General features: G+C 52.2%; 1 protein-coding gene across 1 annotated transcript in view; it reads left to right on the forward strand.

Annotated features, from left to right (window-relative positions):
• Positions 1-23611, forward strand: part of FAM107A (family with sequence similarity 107 member A) — an 87700-nt gene continuing 64089 nt past the window's right edge. Inside the window, exon 1 of the mRNA XM_020907848.2 lies at positions 1-456. Within this exon, the coding sequence (XP_020763507.1) occupies positions 433-456 (24 nt within the window). The 5' untranslated portion in view covers positions 1-432. The remainder of the gene's footprint in view (positions 457-23611) is intronic.

Below are 23611 nucleotides of genomic sequence, written 5' to 3' on the forward strand. Positions count from 1 at the left end.
CATTCCCACACAGACCCTCCCGATCTCTGCCGAGCCTGTCTGGGCTTGGATGTCAAGCCCAGCCCTCTGGGCTGCCAGAGGTCACCTGCCTCTCCCCAGCTGCCTGCTCTGGGGGGGAGAGGACTGCTCTGCTCCTCGCTGGGAGGGGCAGGAGTGCGGGAGGTGAGGACCCACCGGGACCCCAGGAGGGCCGCGGCTGCCTGGGGCCAGCAGGCCCCTCCGTCAGGATCAATCACCCTAAGCCTGTCTGAGGAGCAGCCGGCTTAGGAGCAGCCGTGAAAGCCGCCTTTGTGCCTGAGGAGAATGAGCCACAGGAGGACGGGGGCCCCTGGCCCAGGGCACCCCTCGGGCCCCGGATCCTGAAATAACACCGAGGGGAGGACCCCTCGGCCTGGCCCCGGGCCCAGCCAAGCCCGGTGCCCGCTTTGTGCCATGGGAGCTGCCCAGGGGAAGAAGGTAGGAGTCCCCAAGAGTCCTGCAGATGCCCTGGACGCGGGGAGGGAGGCTGCGCCCACCAGGTGGGGTCCCTCACACTCTGCCGGCCGGCCCCCTCCCTGAGCTCAGCGCTAAGATTTCATGTGGAATCCTGGCTGGGGCTCAGGGCAAGGCCTGCGTCCAATCTCTCCATCTCTGAATCAGACCTGGGGCCGCCTGGCCTCTCAAGCTCCCTGGTCTTATACACACACACACACACACCCTTCCTGTCCTGCCTCCAGGTTCCCTGGCCGCTCCCCGAAACCCCCACCCCAGCACCAGGGGAGCCTGGCACAGGTGACGGCAGGGCAAGAAAACAATAACCACCATTGTAACTAACTTGGCTAGCCAGTTATCACCAGAGGTAGGGCCAAGGGCAAGTTATTGAAGCTCTCGGTAGCTCATTTCCTCGTCTGTGAAATGGGGACGTTAGTAGTCACTACCTCCCAGGCATGTGGTGGGGATTAAAAGAATTACAATATGCAAAGTGTTTGAAAGAGTGCCTGGCACATAGTGGGCTATATACAAACTATGGCCTGTTGTTGGTAGATTTGTCTTCGTATTATTATCCATCTATCCATATTGTCCATCCATCTATTATCCTTCTAAATCTGGGTTCTCCATGGGGTAGGGGGAGGGAGTGTTGTAGACAGCACAGCCAGTGCGGCGTTTCTGAAAACGAGGTCTGTACACCCCTTGTGTTGGCTTTAAACATGGTGGGGGGGGGGGGGAGGTGTGGGAGGGGGCTTGTTAACCTGTCACTATCTCAGGCCTCACCCAGAGCCCCTGGGTCAGAGTCTCTGAGGAGGGGCTGGGAGTCTGAGCCTTTTCACACTCTTGGGGAATTTTGGCACATGCTCACAGCCATTCCAGGACTGCCCACCAGCAATGTGGTCAGGCTGCCGGGTCCCAGCTCCTCCACCTACTTCCTGTGGTGAGGAACCCCACCCTCTGCATCCCAGTCCTCACCTGGGAAGTGGGGTGGGTGTCCCTCTCTGGGGGGATCCCTGAGATGCTGCCAGTAAAGTGCTTATCAGCTTCCTGACCCCCAGAGGGCCCCATTCCCGGAGATGCTAATCCTCACCCAGCTGTGATGACCTGTTGTATTAAAGGCGAGGAAGTGAGGTTCAGAGGCCAAGCGGGACTTCTTAGCCAGTGTGGAAAAGGGCAGGATTTTGACCCCCTTCTGCTTAACTGCAAACTTTCTTCCAACCCGGCCCATCCCACACTTTTCAAATTTAAAGAAGAGTACATCATGGACCTGTGGAGGAAGAACTCTGGTCCTTAGTTTCTCCATTTGCAAAATAGGAGTGTTGGGCTAGATAACCGCTGCATGCATGCTAAGCTGTGTCCGACTGTTTGCAACCCCATGGACTGTAGCCCACCAGGCTCCTCTGTCCATGGGGATTCTCCAGGCAAGAATACTGGAGTGGGTTGCCGTGCCCTCCTCCAGGCGATCTTCCCGACTCAGGGACTGAACCCGGATCTCCTGCATTGCAGGCCGATTCTTTTTTTTTTTCCCCCATTTATTTTTATTAGTTGGAGGCTAATTACTTTACAGTATTGTAGTGGTTTTTGCCATACATTGACATGAATCAGCCATGGATTTACATGTATCCCCCATCCCGAGAGGCCGATTCTTTACCATCTGAGCCGCCAGGCCTCCTAGTGCTGGCCTCGCTTCCCATTGCAAGGCTGACTCCTGCCTGCAGGGGTCAGTGTGGGTCACCTGCAGTCAGGGCAGGAAGGTGATGGGACACAGTCTCTGGAATCCCACAGCTGCCCTCCCAGCCAAGCCTCGGGCCCTGGCCCTGGCCCCAGCCGATCCCCTCTTTCAGAAACACTCTTTCCGCTCCTGCCCTCTGGATCCTATCGGTGCTGAACTTGAGGCAGGAAGTCATCATGGAAGCCAGGCTCCCAGGCCTAAAAATGACCCTAATAAGGTCTGTCCCAGGAAGGACGAAGTATAGCTCACAGTCTGCCTCTCCCTGTTCCCACTCTGCAGCTGACATCACAATGGATCCCCACACCCTTTCCCACTAAGTCCAGACAGCTTCAGAATCCTCAACGCAGCCTAACGGGTCAGTCAGAACTTGCCCCCAGATTGAAAGTCACACCTATCCTTGGACCCAGCCCCTTCCCCACCCCAGGGGAAAGCCCTCCAGGGAGAAGGCAGCAGGGCACAGTGATTAGGAACATGGGCTACACAGTCAGACAGGCCTGAATCAGTTCCTCCACATCCTCTGTGACCTTTGGCAAGTCACTGCACCTCTCTGATTCTACCTTAGTAAATGAAGGATAAAAGACCCTCCTCAGATTGTCCTAAAACCCAGATGATCCCATGCCTGGAACAAAACGGGCGCTCAGTCTCTCCCTGAATCGGATCCTCCCGTGCCTGCGTCCTCTTCTGAGCCTCACCAACCTTCCCTTGAGCCAGCAAGGGCATCAGTATCACGGCCAATGGCAGGCATAAAAGCTGACACCCAGCAACTGTGCCTTCCCCCGGGGGTCAGTGGTGAGCCAGGCTGGAGCAAAGGCTGTGAGCAAGCCTCAAGCCCAGGCTTCCCCATCGGTAGACCACCCACCAGACCTCCCCCAGGCCCGCCTCCCTCCTTCCAGAGGCAACACCCCGCTGGCCTTTGTGTGATGTGTAACAGGCTTGCTGTGTGGAAAGTAATTCCTGTCACCTATTTACTCTCTGACGGGCTTGTCCCATGAGATGCACCCTGCTATCCTCAGAGGCATCCCATACCCTGCCCCCAGTGTAATCATAAAATAACAGCTCTAGAAAAGCCTTGGTGATGCAGTCCAGTCCCCCCTCACTGAACAGCTGGGAAGACTGAGGTCAGAGAAGGGAAGGACTTCCCAGGGCCATGGAGCCAGGGCCAGGGCATTTCTGTAGTGCCTGCAGCTCCTTCCCCAGCACCAGGAAAGGAGGACGGAGCTGCCCCTTGGAGATGACTCCTGCCCACAAAGTGCGCTGTCGGGGTACCGAGCTCCATCCACATCTTCATCTTTCCCGCCCCCGCCTCCCCCAGCAACATAGTAACTGGGTACCTGCTCCCCTGTGGCTTCCCTGTGAGCTCAGTGGTAAAGAATCCTCCTGCCAATGCAGGAGACCTGGATTCCATCCGCGGGTCAGGAAGATCCCCTGAAGAAGGGAACAGCTATCCATTTCAGTATTCTTGCCTGCAGGATCCCATGGACAGAGGGCCCTGGCAGGCTACAGTCCGTGGGGTCACAAGTAGTTGGACATGACTGAGTGACTAAGAATACTTGCACCTGCTTCCCTGTGCTGGGAACTGAGCCAGAGATGGAAGGGATGGTTCCTGCCTTCACAGCCGTCTCTGTGAGTTGGGGAGATGGAGAGGCAGGCAAATAATGATGGTGGGAACAGCACGTGTGACGATAAAGATGCGGCTGACCGGTCGGACTTGTCAGGACCATCTCCAGCTGCAGTGAGGGCACCAAGTGTGAGGACTCCAGGTTGGAGTCGGCTGCTGAAATTCCCATAAATTAGATTTCACTTAGAATGCCATCTGCTTCGAGGAAGGGAAAACCCAAAACCAGCTGGTCTAAACAATAAGGAAATTTATTGGGTTCCCTAAGTGGAGGTCCAATGGCTCAGTAATGTCTCCAGGGCATTTCCTAGAAATATGCAAGCAAGGTTCCCTTGAATTTCACTGGGAACAATTAAGTCATGTGCCATCCCTAAAGCAGCCCTTATCCCCTGGGGAATACCAAGGGCATTGGCTTCACCTGGAATCCTGAACCTGGTGCTGGCAAAGGATGGAAGCAGGCCCATGGGACTGGTTGTGGCCAACCAGAAACCCCTTGGGGCTGGAGATCAGTCCCCCAATGTCACCCCCCAAAACTTAACAGGAGAGAGTAAGATGGATCCTGGGCATTCAGTCATGCCACCCCCGTGGGAGAGGTGGTATGACCATGGTGTGAACAGAGAGAATGGAAAGAAATTGAAAAGTTCTAGGGGGAGGCAGAAAGCATGCTGGACCAAGAGTCACAAAGCAGACATTGTTGCCCCTACTTGTCCTGGGCAAGTTCTGAACTTCCCTTGAACTCAGCATGTTGTAATCTGCAAAGCGGGTACCCAGGCCACACTCAGGATTTTTGCAGAGGATCAAATGAAGGCACTTTCAATACACGGAAGCAGGGTTTCTGTTTGGAACATTCCAGAAGCTGGAAATATTGGGCAGCTGGGTGTGGACTGATTTTCTTCATTTTTTATTTTTGGCCGCACTGAGTCTTTGAAGTGGCGCACAGGCTCTTTGCTGCTATACACAGCTTTCTCTAGTTGTGATGTGCTGGCTTCTCCTGGCTTCACTTGTTGCGGAGGCACAGCTGTAAGGCGTGTGGGCTTCAGTAGCTGCGTCTTGTGGACTCTAGAGTGCAGGATCAGTAGTTGTGGCACATGGGATCTTGGTTCCCCAACCAAGGATCAAACCCATGTCCCCTGAATTGGCAGATGGATTCTTCACCACTGGACCACAAGGGTCCTGGCATGAACCTGGTGGACACCATTTTCCTGGGCCCTAAGACCATCTGTGACCATTTTCCTGGGCCCTAAGGCCACAGGACCGCCACGGTCCTGGCGTATGTTAATTTTAGAGAGATGAGTGCAGACAACAATGTCCTGCGTGGATCCTTGCTTTAAGTTCTTATGACAGTGAGGTTGCAGGTCCTTGGGTAGAAAGGGTCCAGGAAAAGCAACTCCCACGAATCTCAGACAGCCCTTGAGGGCATGGACACAGCATTCTCTACAACATTCCTCCGAACTCAGCACCACCCGGGTTTTTCACTTCCGTGAACAACTCTGTTGATGTTTGCCAAGACGCTCATTGCTTTGCATTCATCTTCATTAGAAGAATGTTTCCATGGCTGAAACAGAAGGGAAAAAAATTGGGAGAGATGGTTAATTTTGATAAACAGCCTGGAAGGGAGTGTTTGTTCTTACAGAGCCCAAAAGGCACCCATCCGGCACGGCCCCACTGACTCTGAAGAGTTGGCCCAAGGAAGGGTTCCACTCGCCAGCCCACAGCTGAGCCGGGCCTGAGGGCTGCATTAGGAGCCCCTCGCCATCCGCACCAACCTACCCCCCGCTACTCTGCCCACCACCTCAGACAGCTTCTCTGAGGGGAAAGTTTACCACCAGGCTCCCAGAGGACTCAGAATGGGGGGCTCCAGGCCAAGAGGAGAAGGCTGTCAGGAGCCCATGGGGAGACCCCTTCCTCACCCCCAACAAAGCAGAGACCTGCTCCTGGCTGAGCCCTGACTCCCAGCCTCCCGGGCTTCACTCACACCAGCGGCTGATGCCTGGAAGGCCCTCCCGACGGCGGCCCGCACATCCAGCCCGTCTCTGAGCTCCAGGCCCAGCGCCCGCCCACCTGCTCTTGTGACTGCTCTTGGACCAGGCAAGTGTTGAATTCTGACTGTACCCCCAGCAGATGTTCCGTCACAAGGTGTGAGGGCAGACGAGGAGGAGGGGGCAGAGCGGTTTCTGAGCACTGACCCTGCCAGCCACCGCGCGCGGGGCTTTCACAGGCTTCCCTTCACCCTCCCAGCCCCGCAAGGCAGACGATGCCATGCCCACATCATGGATGAGTGACACCATGGATGCGCCGCTCTGAGTGGCTGAAAGGGGCTTTTGAAGGCAGGTGGAATGACCTTTGGAAGCAGAGAAAGGGCACCGTTTTCCTAAGGGCCCTAAGGCCACCTAATGAAGCTGTCATTCTCTGCTGCTCTTGGCTTCCCAGGCTGGGTTCAGGTCGGGCACTGCACAGAAGCGATGAGTGCCTGGGTTCATAGGGGTGGGAATCCATCCGACATCCGCCAGTGGGGCCTTGGGCCCGGGTGCTAGTTAAGTCTGCCCAGAGGCAAGAGTATTGCTCTATATAATGATGCAATGCCATCACTTAAAGCCCTTCAACCACCTTTCCCAAGAAACTTTTCCTGTCCGTCTTTGTGGCTGGAAGTCCAGCTTGGGAGGGAACGACGTTGAAGGAGAAAGTAAGATGCCCACCCAGCTGGCACTTCTTATAGGACGTCTTCCCTGCCTGGGTCTCAAATGTCCACACAGGACTCGGGGCTGAGTAAGAAGGGGAGGGGCAAGCCTGTCCCAGAGCTGCATTTGCTTAACTAGGTCTGCATGTTTTACTAAACCTGAAGGACTAGCAGGGGTGACCGGGAAGGGGCCAGGGAGATGAGAAGGAGATAACAGTCTTCTTGTGAATGTGCTAATAAGAATCCTCACCACAAAGGTACCGACGCCCCTATTTCACCAGACTCAGGGAGGCACCCGGCAAGTACCGGGGCTGGGACTTGAACCAAATCCGTCTGGTGCCTCAGACCACCTTCTTGTTGACTTGCTGTTTTCGAGCATCAGGATGAAACCGCATCTCAAGCCAGAATAAATCTTCATCTTGTGGGTAGAGTTACTAGCTGGTGGTGATTCCGGCCCCACTGGGAGCGGCGCCGAAGAAGGGCTTTAAAGTTCAGAGGAATTTAATTTCCATCATGAAAGAACTTGGAGGTGGGGCAGGAGGGGCCAAATCAAAAGCCGGCTTTTGAGAAGGCAGAAACCCAAAAGCAGCTCCCTTGCCAGGGGCCCGGGGATCTGCTTTCAGAACACTGTGTCTCCTAAGCCTTCATGAACGAGGGGCTTTGTTCGAGTGAGAGATCAGATCTCAGGCCTGGGGGGTGGGGGGGGGGGGAGGCAAGCAGCTGGAGCCTTGCTTCTTCATCTAAAATCTGAGAGGGGTAAATGCAACCAGGAAAGCCACCCCAAGGAAGCCATGGGAGGCAGACTTGGTGTTGGTTTTCCTGCTTCCAAGGGTGCAAGTCATGATGGGGCTTGGGGATGTCACCCCCCCAGAACAGAACCCGCGGGGCCCAGCCAGAGACCAGGGGGCGACTGCTGTCTAGAGGGACCTCCCTGCAGGGTTGTCCTTGTGCACGTGCACTCTTGGGAACACTTGGGGGTCGTTTTGGGGTGTTGTTCAGTCGCTCAGCCATTGTCCAACTCCTTGTGACCTTGTGGACTGCTGCACACCAGGCTTCCCTGTCCTTCACCATCTCCCAGAGTTTGCTGAAAAGCATGTCCATTGAGTTTTGGGGTATATGATGGGGCCAACGTTTGTGGGGAGTCCCACCATCAGGTCAGCATCAGTGAAGGTCCCACAGAGATTCTGATCACAAGCAGGCCCTGGGAAGTGACGTCTTGGTTCCCGAGGGCTGGGTGGCTGAAAGCATCAGAGCTGTATCCCCTCACAGCACTGGAGGCTGGAGGCCTGCAGTCAGGGTGTCGGCAGAGCCAGGATTCTCTGAAGGCTCTGGGGAGAGCCTGTCCTCTGCCTTTCTCTCTGCTCCCGGGGTGTGAGTGTGCACGCTCGGTTGTGTCCGACTTTTTGCAACCCCATGGACTGTGGTCCACCAGACTCCTCTGTCCATGGAATTTTCCAGGCAAGAATACTGGAGTGGATCGCCATTTCCTTCTCCAGGGGATCTTCCCAACCCAGGGATCAAACCCACGTCTTTTGTATCTCCTGCATTAGCAGGTGGATTCTTTAGCACTGCATCAGCTGCTGATCGGCCATCTTTGTCATCCCTTGGTTTATAGATGCATCTCACCTGCATCTGCCACCGTTGTCACATGGCATCTTCTTGTGTGTCTGCATCTCGTCTTCTTAAAAGGGCACCAGTCATATCAGCTGAGAGCCCACCCTCATGACCTCATTCTAACTGAGTACATCATCAGAAACCCTGTTTGCAATTCAAGTGACGTGCACAGGTACTGGGGCTAGGGTTTCAACATAGCTTTTAGGGGATATAATTCCATTCAGCCCCTAACCGTGACCCCGTTCATCCTCTCCTGGCTGTGCTCCTGGGGCCTGCAGTTCATGCTGGCTTCTGTTCTTGGCAGCGGCTTCCCACGCGGGATTCCCAGAGAGTTTCACTTTGATTCGGAAACGGACCCTCTACTCTCCTGAGTAAAACGCTTGAAGAGCAGTTACAAGGAAATCACAACCATAGAGAAGAGGGGATGAGCCCTCCACCCCTACTCCTGCCTGGCCACCTAAGACGCTCACACTCACTCTGCTCCAACCACACTGGAGTCCACGGCTTCCTCCAACAAGCCAAGAGCTTCCCCGCCTCGGAGCCTCTGTTCTGCCGTGCCCTCCCCATGGTGTGCTCTGGCCTGGCTCTTTCCACGACTGGCTCCTTCAGGCTTCAGCTTAGAAAGGCCGCCCCTGACCCCTCCAGCTAAAGTACCTCCATCTTGGTCCCTAGCCCTGCAGCTGCTTCGCAGCACTTACTTGAGTATTTCCTTATTTTTTAAATTTTTTGGCTGCCCTGGATCTTCGTTGGTACATGCAGGCTTCCTCTGGTTGCAGTAAGAGGGAACGACTCTTCCTCGTGGAGCGCAGGTTCCAGGCGCACGGGCTGCAGCGGTTGTGGCACAGAGGCTTTGTTGCCCAGAGGCGAGTGGGATCTTTCCGGATCAGGGATTGAACCCATGTCCCCTGCATTGGCAGATGGATTCCTAACCACCGGACCACCAGGGAAGTCCCTTGGCTGTTTCTTTAACTGTTTCATAGCTGGCTTTCCCAAGCACCACGTCAGCTCCGTGAGGGCAGGAACCTCCCCGTCACTCAGTCTGGATGCTAGGGGACATATCCTAGGAAGGAGAATCAATGAATCCATAGCTACCACCCAGGAAGGTCACTCCTTCATTTCACAGGTATGTCCTAAGCATCCACTTTGAATCAGACACTGCCTCAGGCCCGGGGCACGGAAGAGAGCCCAACCCAGTCCCAGGACCACGGTCGACCTAGGGAGACAGACTACAGGCTGCACTGAAAGACTGACCAACAGGATTAGAAAAGGGAGCCCTTCACACAGGCCTTCACCATCAGCTGCCAGAAAATATTGAAAACTCAAATCGTGGCTTCCCTGGTGGCTCAGATGGTAAAGAATCTGACTGCAACGCAGGGAACCCAGGATCAATCCCTGGGTCGGGAAGATGCCCTGGAGAAGGACATGGCAACCCCCTCCATTGCCTGGAGAATTCCATGGACAGAGGAACCTGCCGGGCCACAGTCCATAGCGTCACAAAAGAGTTGGACCCAACCCAGCATGCATGCACTGTCCTACCACACCCATCCCCCCTGGTATCTGTCACCCGCTGTGGGGCCCAGGGGTGGACAGGCGGCATGGAACTGTAGGCCAGGATAAAACCACCGGCAGGGGTGGGGTTGCCTCAGCTTGCTGCCACTGCTTGTATTCCTTAATGCCTCCATCTCCCTGTATTGTGCCTGGTAAGCACCTTCCACTTCACCCCGAGTCTGAGCAGCTGGGAGACAGTGGTTTGATTGCTGGATCTACGGTGAGATGCCACTGTACTTGGGAAAATTGACCCAGTAAGTGCCTGACTCCAAAGTCTGCCCTCCCCTTGAACTCTGCATGGCATTCATTCTGCATTTGTATTGTATTTGGGTTTGTATTGCATCTGGTTTTGCGTTAGTATTGTATTTGGTTTCAGTGCACCTCCACATACCTGACCCCATGGATATCTCCGAAGAGGGGAGAACCAAGATTGTAAGGGTCAGGCAGGGTATTTGAGGTGGAGTGTACAGTGGGCTGCAGTCCATAGTGTTGCAAAGGGTTGGACACAAGTGAAGTGACTTAGCACGCACGTGTGGTCAGGCCACTCACGGTGGCTGTTCTCTTGCCCTCTGTCCATCCCCTGCTCGGCCCGTTTCTGCTTCACCTATCCCCTATGCACACGAGCGTGCTTGCCCTCTGCCCAGCTCATGATGGTTCTAATCCTTAGCCCAGAACGGCCCCACCTGCTAGTTTATTAAAAGGAAACACCTGCCCTCGTGATGCTCCTTAACCTAAGGGGCTCTGCGGGATATGCCCCAGCTGCTGGTTTCCCTGGTAACTGATGAACCAACCTATTGGTCCATTCGTCTATAAATAGCAGCCGCCCTCTTCCCTGAGGAGCAAAGATGGCAGCCACGACTTGTCTGCTTTCCTGCCTGCCTTACACGCTGGCATGTCGCTCCGGGACCTTTTGCTTCAGAAATGTTAGACCAAAGGCACGTCTTAACGACTCCATCAATATCTCCCGACTCTTTCTTCTTTCTCGAGGCTGGGCAACTACAAGGCTTGCAGACCTGCAGAGGGTCGCCCAGGGCCCACCCTCCTTCCCCCACTGGTAATCACTGGTTTGTTTCCTACATCTGTGAGTCTGTTTTGCTATATACATATATATATTTTTAGATTTGATGTATAAGTGACATCTTCATGTTTGTTTTTATCCGTCTGACTTATTTCACTAAGCATGGTGTTCTCTTGGCCCTTTCATGTTGCTACAGATAGCTGAATTTCATTCTTTTTTAGGGCTGAGAAGTACTCCATTGTGTCTACATACCCCACACATTAATCCACTTGCCTGTTGATGAACACTTGGGTCGTTCCCATCTACTGGCTATTGTAAACGGTACTACTATGAACATTGGGGTACATGTCTTTTCCAATTACCGTTTTCATTTTTTCCAGATATGTACCCAGGAGTGGGGTTGCTGAATTATATAGTAGTTATTTTTTGTTTTGAGGAACCGCCATCCTGTTTTCCATCATGGGTGAACCAATTTACATTCCTACCAACAGCATACAGGTGTTCGCTGTTCTCCTTGCCAGTGTTTGTTATTTGTTGGCCTGTTGATGATGGCAGGTGTGGGTGAGATCTCATCATGGTTTTGAGCAGCGTTTCTCTGATGGTTAGTGATGTTGAGAGTTCTTTCATGTGCCCATTGGCCATCTGTATATTGTCTTTAGGAAAAAATGGTCGAGTGTTCTGCTGGTTTTTTTTTTTTTTTGATTGGGTTGTTTGCTTTTTTGGTGTTGAGTTGTAGGTGCTGCAGTCATGTGGTTGGTGGGTATTTCCTCCCATTCAGAGAATTGCGGTCATTTAGTGGACGATTTCCTTTGCTGTGCAGGGGTTTTTGCGTTGGCTTGGGTGCAGCTGGTATGTTTTTGATGTTGGCTCTTTTGCCTTGGGAGACCAGGGGACTGTTGCTGTGTGGTGCTCCGCCTGTACCCTCTTCTGGGAGCTCTCTGGTTTCAGGCTTTGCACTTGGGTCTCTCGTCCATTCTGAGTGTCTGTGCGTGGCCTGGAGGGATGCTCTGGTCTTGTGTCCTGCACATGGCTGTCCAATTTTCCCAGCACCATTTAGCGAAATGGTTGTCTCTTGTCCATTATATATTCTTCCCTTTTTCAGTTTTTCCTCTTTAAGAATAAATCTTTAATAGTGATGATTTCAAAATCTACGACTCTTAGTTGTCTCATAAGGTTTTAAGTGTGTTTGAACTTTTGAAATGTCTTTTAGTGTAAAAAACAAACAAAATGAGGGGACACTTCCACTTCCCACTTCGTTTTATGGTAAAGTAATGTTGATATCAAAGTTCAGTAAGGACAGTAAAAGAAAAGTAAATTACAGGGTGATCCACTCATACACTGATGCAAAAAAAAAAAAGTTCTAGGCAAGGCTCAAATCCTGAATCCAAGGCTTGGTGGCCCTGGAATTGCTTTGAGCCCATTGCTACAGCCGTCTCCTTGCTGTGGGTCTAGTCTGTGCCTGAGCAGGTCAGGGACTCGGGCCAGAAATGACCACAGGCTCCGTCTCGGAATCCTGCCATTCCAGAACCAGGCCAGTCAGTGGAAAGTTCCAATGGCGGTTTTTCCAGGGATGCCTCATCCAGGCTCAGCCAGGTGAACCTGGGGGAGAGGGAGAGAGATGTCCCAGGGGGACTTTGCTGGCTCGGTCCTATCCACCGGCACTGCGGCCTGTGGGCATTCCCCTGCGCCTGCTCTGCCCGCAGCCGGGAGCCTCCCAGCTACAAAGCCTGGGCCTGCGTCCCCAGGAGCTGCAGGCACCTGCAGGAGCTGAGACTGAGGACTCTCGGGCGCAGACGTGGACTGGCCCTAAGGACCCAAGCTTCCTGCCTCCGCCTCCTGCTGCCATCCCGGGGCAAGGGCTTGGCAGGCGTGGGAGGCTGGGCTCCTGGACAGGGCTGTGCGGGGACAGTCTCCTGCAGAGAGCCCGGCCTCCTCCCAGGCCCACCACCGCACAGGGGCATCATGGCCTAGGGGACCCTACCTGGCAGGGAAGCCATCAGGGAAGACTTCCTGGAGAAGGTGCTCTCTAAGCAGACCCCTGGAGGGATGTGCCAGGCCCAGGGGAGGGTGCAAGGTTCCAGGTGGAGGGGGCAGGCAGAAGCTGGGCAGGACTCGGGCAGGGGAGAGTGCTGTGGGAGAAGACGGGGGTGGGCAGAGGTTGGGGGAACTGGGCCAAGCAGCTGGGCGTGAGACGTGTCTGAGCTTAGCCAGCTGGGAGTCAGCAGTAGCTTCACATCTGGGGCCCCGGCCATGACGTCAGGAGAACCTCTGTCTGAGTCCTGGCTTTCCTGCTCACTAGCTTCATGAGGTTGGCTACCTCCTTGACCTCAGCTTTCCCATGTATGAAACTGGGTTAATAACAGAGCCAACCAAACACAGCACTTGACACATTGTAAAGGTTTAGCAAAGGGCGGCTTACTATTTGTTACTCCATCTGATCAGAGTTGGTCAGCTCCTTCCGGCTGGCCATATGAGCTCCATGGAGCTGCCAGCCATAGCAATATGTATCCTTCAAAGAGAAGATAACTGAAGCCCAGGAGTGGGGGCGGTAACAGAGGGACGGGGGAACAGGAGAGATGGATCCTTGTGCTCCACCGGAGGCCGGGGAGTGTGAGAGGAAGGTCAAGCAGATTTGCTTCCTTGCAGGGAACAGATTGTACCAACAGCCATATGTGATCAAAGCCAGATGAATTGGCTTTTTTCCCTCTGTATTTTCCTAACTTTCCACAACACTCCATATTCATCATTTTTAAAAGTGAACTTTGCTCCTCTAATTTAAAAGTTTTCTCAGCTATTACTGAAATACTATATGATAGAAAAATCATAAAGTACAGAAAAGGAAAACAAAATTAAAATCACCCATTATTCTTGTGTCCAGCATAACCACTGCTGACACGCAGTGTGAATCCTTTGAGACCTGGCGGTCCACGCTGTCACTGTGCGGAAATGCGCACCCGTGAGGCCTCGGCCCCCACCCTCTGCGGTAGATCACACACATCCTTTGCTGCAGCTCCTTCCACGTGGGTGCATCGTGTCCCATGAATGTGGACCTGCCACGGTGTGCTTAGCCAGTCCTTGATTTGGAGGTATTTACTTTGTTTTTTGGTACTTGCATGTCGTAGTAGATGTATTTTGGTGCACACCCCTTGTCCTTTCCTTGGGATAAATTTCACTTTTAGGCTCATGGGTGGGTCTCTATGAAGTAACATATAAAATGCTATGTGTACATGAGGATGTTCAGACTCCCCAAGAAGAGGGAACAGGGCCATGTCAGGTTTTTGAGGGAGCTCGTTTCCCAGAGGCGAGAAACTCAGCTGCAAAAAACATAATCTCCAGAATGTGACTCGACTCATTCTTCAGTCTCATACTGAGCACTTTGGCAACTTGGACCCACATGGCTTCAAATAACTTTATTTCAAGGAAGTAATAATATCCCATTTGGTGAGTGATTATGATGCGCCACGTACCATCTCACAGCAACCCCACGGTGTCGGCACTACTGTTGTCCCCACTGTACAGATGGGACCTGATCAGAGAGGTTAGGTACCTGGCCCCAGGTCACACAGCAGGGCAGTGGTGAACGCGGGAATCAGACCCAGGTGGGCGGCAGCCTCACAGCCCACTCCCTCAGCCGTGGGCCTGCCCCAGCATCACCACCTGGTGCGGTGGTGTTTCCCAGAGCCAGGCAGCATGCCCTGAAGCAGCAGTTCCCTTGCTTCTCTAGATCAGGTTGTCACAGCTCTCTAGGCGGAGTTTCCTCCAGGGAACTGCCCATAAACACATGCTGCAGAAAGTCAAGAGTACCTGCCTGACCTAAGGTGGTCAAACACAAAGAGGATGTAACAGATTTGGGATTCTTTGGGCATAACTACCCCCGCCCTGACAGTAAAGAATCTGCCTGCAATGCAGGAGACCCGGGTTCTATCCCTGGGTTGGGAAGATCGCCTGGAGGAGGGCATGGCAACCCACTCCACTATCCTTGCCTGGAGAATCCCATGGACAGAGGACCCTTGCGGGCTACAGTCCATGGGTCGCCAAGGATTCGGACATGACTGAGTGACTGTCTCACACACATACCTCCCCCTCCCACACACACACCCTCCCTGTCCTGTCACCTCTTTTTACACCAAGGCTGGTATATGGAGCAGCCCAGACTTAGGACACCTTTTTCTGGCACATAGTAATCAACCCCACATGCTGGGGGAGGCCCGAGTTTCTTTGAGCTAAACCAGCCACAGCTCTGCCCACCACTCAGGCGGAAAGCACAGCGGCCCTTGGACATTCATTAAGTCCTCTGGGAGCAACATCAGTGACAGTTTACCAAGAGCTAGACTTACTGAGCACTTACTGTGCCCCACACCTAAATGGGTGACAGAGCTAGGAGGTGTCACAACACCAAGACAGTCTTGACCCCAGGGCCCACAGCTTTCTCCCACTAACCCTCAGGAAACCCGAGGAACTTGGGAAGGTTCCGGATTTGGGCCGAATTCAGCCACCAGGCAGTGAGCACTTGGGGGTAGGGACCAGGCCTTCCTCATCCCAACAGACCGCGCCTCCTGGACGAGGGGTCCTGCACTGGACAAACCTGGGGGTGGCCCGTTTGCCACCTGCCAGCTATGCGACCTTGGGAGAGTTACTTAACCCCTGTCCACCTCCGTTTCATCATCTGCGAATGGGGACTAGTGGTGGCCATTTATTGACAGTGTGGAGGCTGCAGGCAGCCCGCCAGATGAGTCAGCAGAGCTGGAATCGGACGTGATTCCTGCCCACCCCGCTCCCTGCTATGCCTGACATGGGAAGTGGCTGTCATCAGTGCTGTCATGACTTCCATCCTGCAAGTGATTGAACTGCTGCCGCCTCAGGTTCAAGACAAAGTCTCCACAAGGGAACAGCCTCTGGCTGTCTAGCTCCCAACTAGGAATAATAATGACATAACAGTCATGGAGACAGCTAAGATGTATCGACTGCAGACTGTGAGTCAGTCCCAGCTCTCAGCACTTCACATATTAACTATTCGAGACCCAGCCCTGGGAGAAGGTGGCCGCTCCCCACATTGACCCTCCAGGGAGGAGAGACAGGGTCAGCAGCCATGCCCAGGCCAGCCGGTCTGTGCCTTGGGCCTGGGGGGTGTCCCCCCAGGAGACCCCAGGCCCCACATCTGCGTCTGGGACCTGGAAAAATGTCTTTACCACCTCACTAACCATTCTGATGGTTTGGGATTGGGGTGGTCTGCGCAGGGCTGGAGAAACAAAATGAGAGGTGTTAGGGAGAACTGGCTTCCAAGCCTCCCCAGGGCCTGGGGCAGTGCTCTGTAAACCTTCGTTGATTGTAAGGGAAGGTTCCATTTCTAGAGGACAGGTGCTCAGGTATTGGGCCTTTGTTAAGTTGTGCAGTCATATCTGACTCTGTAACCCCATGGACTGCAGCACGCCAGGCTTCCCTGTCCTTCACTATCTCCCGGAGTTTGCTCAATTTTGTGTCCATTGAGTCGGTGATGCCATCTAAACATCTCATCCTCTGTCATCCTCTTCTCCTCCCACCTTCAACCTTTCCCAGCATCAGGGTCTTTTCCAATGAGTCGGCTCTTTGCATCAGGTGGCCAAACTATTGGAGCTTCAGCATCAGTCTTTCCAGTGAATATTCAGGGTTGAATTCCTTTAGGATTGCCTGGTTTGCCTGTTTTGTTTTGTTTTTTTCTATATGCATAGAAAGCAAGACTGGAAGGATATATGTACCAAATGTTAACTTTGATTATCTTAACTATGGAGGGACTATGGGGGGATATAATGGTCATTGTGTGATTTTTTTTTTTTTTTGCACTTTCTACATTGTCAACAATGAGCAAGTGTTAATTTTATGCTCAGAAGAAAGTAACACGTTTCTGTAAGTTCAGTACCAACCCCATTTTATAAAAGAAATGAAGCCATTTGCCCAAGGTCACACAGCAAGAAGGACATGGCTGTCTCTCCTTTTCCCACGACTGTGCCCTGAAAACAGCCCAATCCTGCCAGCTCCCCTGGCTTCCCAGAAAGTCCCCTGAGAGAACTAAGGATCCTTGCAGATCTTGGGAACGTGGCCAGTGGAAAAAATACATGTAAGCCCCCATTCCAGCTCCATGGACTCGCCGCTTATTCATAAATAAAAGAATGCCCAGGCTATTCTGGGCACCTGTAATTTTCTACTTGAATAACCAGGGAAGTGGCTGCCTGCCCGCCTCTCTGCCCCACTCACGGCGCCGGAACGGGGGAAACGCAATCTCCCCTGGTGTAATGGGATCTGGGGCCAGGCCTTACTGCTGATTTCCTTGTCCCTGCCCCGTTCCAGAAAGCCCCAGTGTCCCCCAAGGCCACCCCCACAGGGGACTAGGGAGGGAGACTCCAAGCTGGGTTTGGATGCTGTGGAATAGGTGGTTTCTTGCAGGTGCTGAAACCAAACCCCAACTCCACCACGTGCAGCTGTGGGATGCTGGGCAAGTGATTCAACCTCTCTGAGCCCTAGTTTCTTCATCTGCAACATGGGAATAATGACCCCACCTTGCAGGGTTGGTGGAGGTGAGGTGTCTGGCTCTTAGGGTAGTTGTTGGGCAGCTGGTGTTACTCCAGGTGTGAGGAAGGGGCTGTTCCAGAAAGAGACCCGCATGGGATTGTCAGGTGGTCATCTGACTCTGCTGATGAGCTCTGTGCTCTTAGATAAGGAAAGTGAAAGTCATGTCTGACTCTTTGTGACCCTGTGGACTGTAGCCTGCCAGGCTCCTCTGTCCATGGGATTTCCCAGGCAAGAATACTAGAGTGGGTTGCCATTTTCTTCTCCGGGGATCTTCCCCACCCAGGGGTCAAACCTGTGTCTCCTTTATTGGCAGATGTATTTCTTTCTTTCTTTTTTTTTTTAACCATCTGAGCCACCAGGGAAGCCCAGATAAGGAAATCCCCTTAACTATTTGAAGCAAAACTATTTTTCCTGTGTATCAAAGTAATTATGATAAGTATTTTAGAAGTTTTTTAAGTGAATGAAAAAATCATAACTCTTAACTGCTATTTATTGAGCATCTACTCTGTTCTAGACCCTTCTGGGTACTTTACATGCATTCGCTTAATTCTCCCAAGTCTACTCCTGTTCAGAAAGGAAAACACTGGGGCTTGGAGAGATGATGGGACTCATGTGAGGTCACACGGCTGGCAAGTGAGGCAGAAATAAAACCCAGACCTCTCACTCTCCAGAGCCCACTGGTTTTCTACTGCAGTGTAACACATCACTACAGACCTTGCAGCTTCCGTATCTGTCACAGTTCCCACGGGCTAGAGTCCTAGCCTTGCTTAGCCACATCCTCTGCTCAGAACCTCACGAAGGATTGGTCAGGCTGGGGTCTCATCTGGAGGCTGACTGGGGCAGAATCTACTTCTGAGCTCATTCAGGTTGTTTTCAGAGTTCAGTTCCCTGTGGTTGTAGGACAAAGGGCCCAGAGGCTTGCTGGCTGGAGGTTGGCCTCAGCTCTTTGAGACCACCCACAGTTCTATAGGCTGCAAGCCGTTCCGGCCTTGTGTGTGTCTCAGCAGGCCTGCTCACTCCATCAAGTCAGCAAGGAGAATCTCTTTGGCATTGCGTGTTAGCAAGACACCCCACACACACACACACACACCTCATTACCATAGTTATGTGTGGCACGCCATCAACTTTGCCATAGTCTAGTGTTAGAATCAAGTCACAGATCCCATCCACACTCAGAGGGAGGGGGTTATATGAAAACAGAAGGCAGGGTTACTTTGAGATATCTGGTGCTCTTTTCCCCACCAGTTTCCTCACCCCCACCCTCCAGGAGAAAGCTCAGAGCTGGCAACCGGGAAGTTAACTCTCACATTGCCAATGCCTGGTCATATGCTGGGCCAAGAAAAGTGGCCCTCAAGGGACAAAGACTCATGACGTTTAAGAAACATCTGAACCCCCCAACCCTTAGTCCCACAGGTCCAGAGGCAGAGCAGAGATGGGCAGGACATCGTGCTCAATCCCAGAAGACTTGCCAGACAGCTAGAAAAATATACCAGCCAAGTGCTCTTTTGTAGGAGCCCCGAGTTAAGAGGGAATAAAAGATAATTTAGCAGCTCTTACAGCAGAAAGTCCAGGAGTAATGGCTTCAGGTAAACTGGATCCAAGGTCTTTATAAAGCCTTCAAAACCTAGTCCCTCTTTTCATCATGGCTACACTTTCCTCTGGTTAATTCCGTTTCTGAGCCAGTCCCCCTCAAAGAAGTTGCCAGGGGCTGCAGACTTATATCATTCTTATAGCTAGAAGGGAGACAAAGGTATGGGTGAGCGCATGGCTTGTGACAAGAAGTCATCAGAAATGAACTTGAGAGAGGAGGTTGAAATGTAGAAAGACTGAAATGCAGACAGCAAGACTAACCTTGACTCTGTGGTCCAACATTTTCCAGTGCCTTTCACAGGATTTTAGCCGGTGTTAGATGAGCCAGCAGCCTGGGTTAAGGCCCGCTAAACAATGTCTTTCCTGCAGAGACCCTGCATGTTTCCACTTCCCGCTGAGAATCTCTGAGAGCAGAGCTGTGGGCCACAGCATCCCCTGAGGAGTGGTTCTCAGTTCTTGGTTCTGAGAAGTGCTGCTGTGGGTCGCAGGGAGCCACTGAAGGCAGCAGCGAGGAAGCAAGTCAGCAAACGTGTTCTGGGAGAAAGCAGTGGGGGCCCACTTGGGGATAACCATGATCATCCATATGAAGGATGATGATCGCCCAGACCAGGGGGTCAGTGGCAGAAGTAGGAATACAGGTACAAGGAAAGAGATGGGACACAGGAAAATATGTAAGTGGGCTCAGAAAAAACTGCTGTTTTGGTGATGGTGACAGTGAAATTTGGTTTCGATTTTAGCTTTTCCACTGAAAGCAGGGGCAGTACTGGGACCACACATGGGCTTGGAAGTCCAAAAAATTGGTTTTCGGCTCTCCAGCTCTGCCATTTGGGCATGTTACTGCATCCACACGAACTGTGGTTCCTTCACTTGTTAAATGAGCGCATCGAGTCCTTTTTCTCAGGGTTCTTGTGAGTATTCCAAGATAAATACAGGGAGAGACTGCTCAGCCATGATGGAGAAACTGGTACCAGACCAACCCGAAATATCACAACACCTGATGCAGTAAAAGGCAGCTGCTCTTAGACAGTGGGCCGTGCGTGTGTGTGTGCGTCGCCTTGGTCGTGTCTGACTCTCTGCCACCCCATGGACTGCAGCCCACCAGGCTCCTCGGTCCATGGGATTTCCCTCCCAGGGATCAAACCCAGGTCTCCTGCATTGCAGGCAGAGCCTTTACCATCTGAGCAAGCACCGTTGGCGCCTCGATTCTGAGGGAAGGGAAACTCACCAGGTGAGTCCCTCACCATGTAGTCTTTATCTTGGGACAATTCTCTGACCTTGGTTCAGTGCACCGGGGACCAAACGGAGCACAACCGTCCCGCTGAGCGCAAGAGGCAGCGATCAGAGTTTGGGGCAACCAGAGAAGGAATGTGCAGGCCGAGACACTGGTGGGGAGGGAGCCGCCGAGCCAGGGACCCCAGAAGTCTGTGCGGGCCTCCCAGGACCCACACGTCCTTGTCCAAAGGTTTGGCTATGCCAGCCAAGAGCAGGACTATCCAAGGTTTGCCAGAGGGCAGCTGGCAGGGGGTAGAGAGCGGACTGAGATGCTTCAAGTCAGGCAGTGCTGGGAGACATGGGACCAACCTTCACCCCAGGCATCAGGCCAAGACAGGAGAAAGGCCAGGCCCTACAAGTGGGGACCGTGCTCTAGTGTAAAGCTGTTCCAGCCCTGCCCAAACACAGCCTAAAGCCAAATCCTTCAAGGTCCTCAGAGGAGAGAGTTGGGAGGCAAGACCTTTCCAGTTAGGCAGGCTTCGGAAGGAACTTGGGCTTAGCTCCTCCCTAGCAAAGTGTAAAACCAAGCCCATGAGATTTCAAAGGGATCAACTGTTAATTAAACTGCCTGCTAACATAAAATTTAACACTATTCAGAAGAAAACAGAACCTGGGGTCCCTACAACACACACACACACACAAACATCCAGTATGTGAGCTAAATTTTCTAGACATGCAAAAATACAAAAACAAAAACCAGGAAAATGTGGTCCTTAGTCAGATAGATCCTACAGGCAGTAGACAGTGATCCTAAGACCGTCCAGAGGTCAGTTTAGCAGATAGAGACCCGAAAACACCTATTCCAGGAATCGGCACTTAGCAGATACCCAATGAATGCAGCTGTTCTTCTCCCCTTGAGCAAAGTAATCATTTGTCCCCCAGAAGGTTTTGAAACCCAAGGGTAAAGAAATAAAGGGAGATGTACTCTGTCTCCATATACTGAGCTCTTTCTGTGTCACCAGGCAGGGCTGGGGGTGGGAGGGCTGCTCATGTGATAACGACAGAGATGAGTCATGACCCTATCACTAACTCACTGTGGAGTCCCTCGATGCCCTGTGCCTCAGTTTCCCCATTTATATAATGGGGTGAACAGGTAGATCATCTCAAAGGGCCCTTTCTCTCCCGGCTTCTTAGTTTGTCTGGTACAGGAGCTGTTCTCAGCCAGGATCCTCTCTGAGCTGGGGCCCAGAAGAAGCAGTTGGAGGAGGAATTGGATCTGCTTCTAGTGCCTGGAGGGGAACACGTGGTAGAATGTCTCTCTCCAAGGTACAATAACTCGGGGCTGCAGGCAGAGCCTGGGCTCATTTTCCAAAGGAAACTTTCTTGGGAAGCATCTCCTAGCAACCGGCTCCACAGACGTATAAGCTTCAGGGACCTCAGCTGGAACACAAAGGCTTTCTGTGGCTCTCTTCTTCAAGTCCCAGGTTGGAACTGACTATCGGCCAAGACGCTAATGTGATGCAGAGGAAGTGCGTGGTGGGGCACTCAGTGGGCAGGGTTTGTGGGATGGTACATACCTGCAGCCTCAATCCCCTCTCCCTCTGTGGAGAGGGAGTCTAGTTTCAAGGCTCAGAGCTTGGACTTCTGATCTGAGTTCAAAACCTGCTTCTGTCTCTTGTTAGCTGTGTTCAGTTCAGTTCAGTTGCTCAGTCATGTCCAACTCTTTGTGACCCCATGGACTGCAGCCCACCAGGTTTCCCTGTCCATCACCAGTTCCCGGAGCCTGCTCAAACTCATGTCCATCGAGTCAGTGATGCCATCCAACCATCTCATTCTCTGTCGTTCCCTTCTCCTCCTGCCTTCAATTTTTCCCAGCATCAGGGTCTTTTCCAGTGAGTCAGTTCTTCGCATCAGGTGGCCAAAGTATTGGAGTTTCAGCTTCAGCATCAGTCCTTCCAGTGAATATTCAGGATCGATTTCCTTTAGGATGGACTGGTTGGATCTCCTTGCAGACCATTGGACTTCTCCAACATCATAGCTCAAAAGCATCAGTTCTGCAATGCTCAGCTTTCTTTATAGTCCAACTCTCACATCCATACATGACTACTGGAAGGTTAGCTGTGTAACCTTGGGCAAGTTGCCTCACCTCTCTGAGCCAGTTTCCCCAGCTATCAAATGGGGATAATAATACATAGCGGCTGGTGCTCCACCCACATCTCCTTTATTGGTCCAGCACACTCATCTCCTAGCTGCTGAAAGCGTCTGCTGCTAACAGCTGCACTCTCCTCAAAACAGACATTTGGGAGGTTGACCCCACCTCCCTGGTCATCCTTCCTGTTGTCCTATAGCCAGTGACCGACTGATAGGGCGGAATAAGAGCCCAGTGTCCTTGCCTCAGAGAGGGGCAGAGCTGTGGGATCACTTCATGGAATCATGCTGAACCAAGACGTCAGCTGAACCCACATCCTTGCTTAACCTCTCCTGCCCAGCCTGCTTCCCTCCCTACTGCTTCACAGATTTCCTATGCGAGCTCTCCCTCAACAAATCACTTGCTTGGAGTCCCCACTTCAGGGGAGACTGGGAGATGCAAAGCCTGTGAGAGTAGGTATGTCTTGGGCCACCTCGAAGATCCAGTGAGAAAGTGTGTATGAAGTACCCACTAGTGCCTGGCACAGAGGATGTGCTCGGCAAATGGACATCAGTATCTTAACTCTTCCTCTTATCTTTATTATTATAATTAAAGATAGTCCTGGGACCAGAGGGGGCTTCTAATGTGAATAAGAGCTAGAGGCCGTCTTAGTATGAGCGGATAAGATTTGCATTTAGATTGGCTAATACATTGCTGCGATTCATGGGGTAGCAAAGAGTCGGACACGACTGAGCGACTAAACTGAACTGAATACATTTAAAACAGAGTTATTAACTTTCTTTGTTTCCTAAGCTAATATTAACAAATTATTCTATTATAAAAATAGTACAAATTCATTGCAAAAAAAAAAAAAACCCAAAAAACTCCAAAGAAGTTCAGAGAATTACAAAAATGAATTAATGAGTAAATAAAATTCCCTACCACTTGAGTATAATCACTGAGGGCATTCATTCATGTTCTTCCAAACAATTTCCACATAAGTTCACATAAAATACATATAGAGATATACACATACTACCAATATCTGTATATGCAAACATACCCATATTGATCAAGGCTATGGTTTTCCCAGTGGTCATGTATGGATGTGAGAGTTGGCCTATAAAGAAAGCTGAGCGCCGAAGAATTGATGCTTTTGAACTGTGGGGTTGGAGAAGACTCTTGAGTCCCTTGGACTGCAAGGAGATCCAACCAGTCCATCCTAAAGGAGCTCAGTCCTGGGTGTTCATTGGAAGGACTGATGCTGAAGCTGAAACTCCAATACTTTGGCCACCTGATGTGAAGAGCTGACTCATTTGAAAACACCCTGATGCTGGGAAAGATTGAAGGCAGGAGGAGAAGGGGATGACAGAGAATGAGATGGTTGGATAGCATCACCGACTCCATGGACATGGGTTTGGGCGGACTCTGGGAGTTGGCAATGGAGAGGGAGGCCTGGCGTG

This window comes from Odocoileus virginianus, chromosome 26, assembly GCF_023699985.2.
Source record: "Odocoileus virginianus isolate 20LAN1187 ecotype Illinois chromosome 26, Ovbor_1.2, whole genome shotgun sequence".
Classification (NCBI taxonomy): Eukaryota; Metazoa; Chordata; class Mammalia; order Artiodactyla; family Cervidae; genus Odocoileus; species Odocoileus virginianus.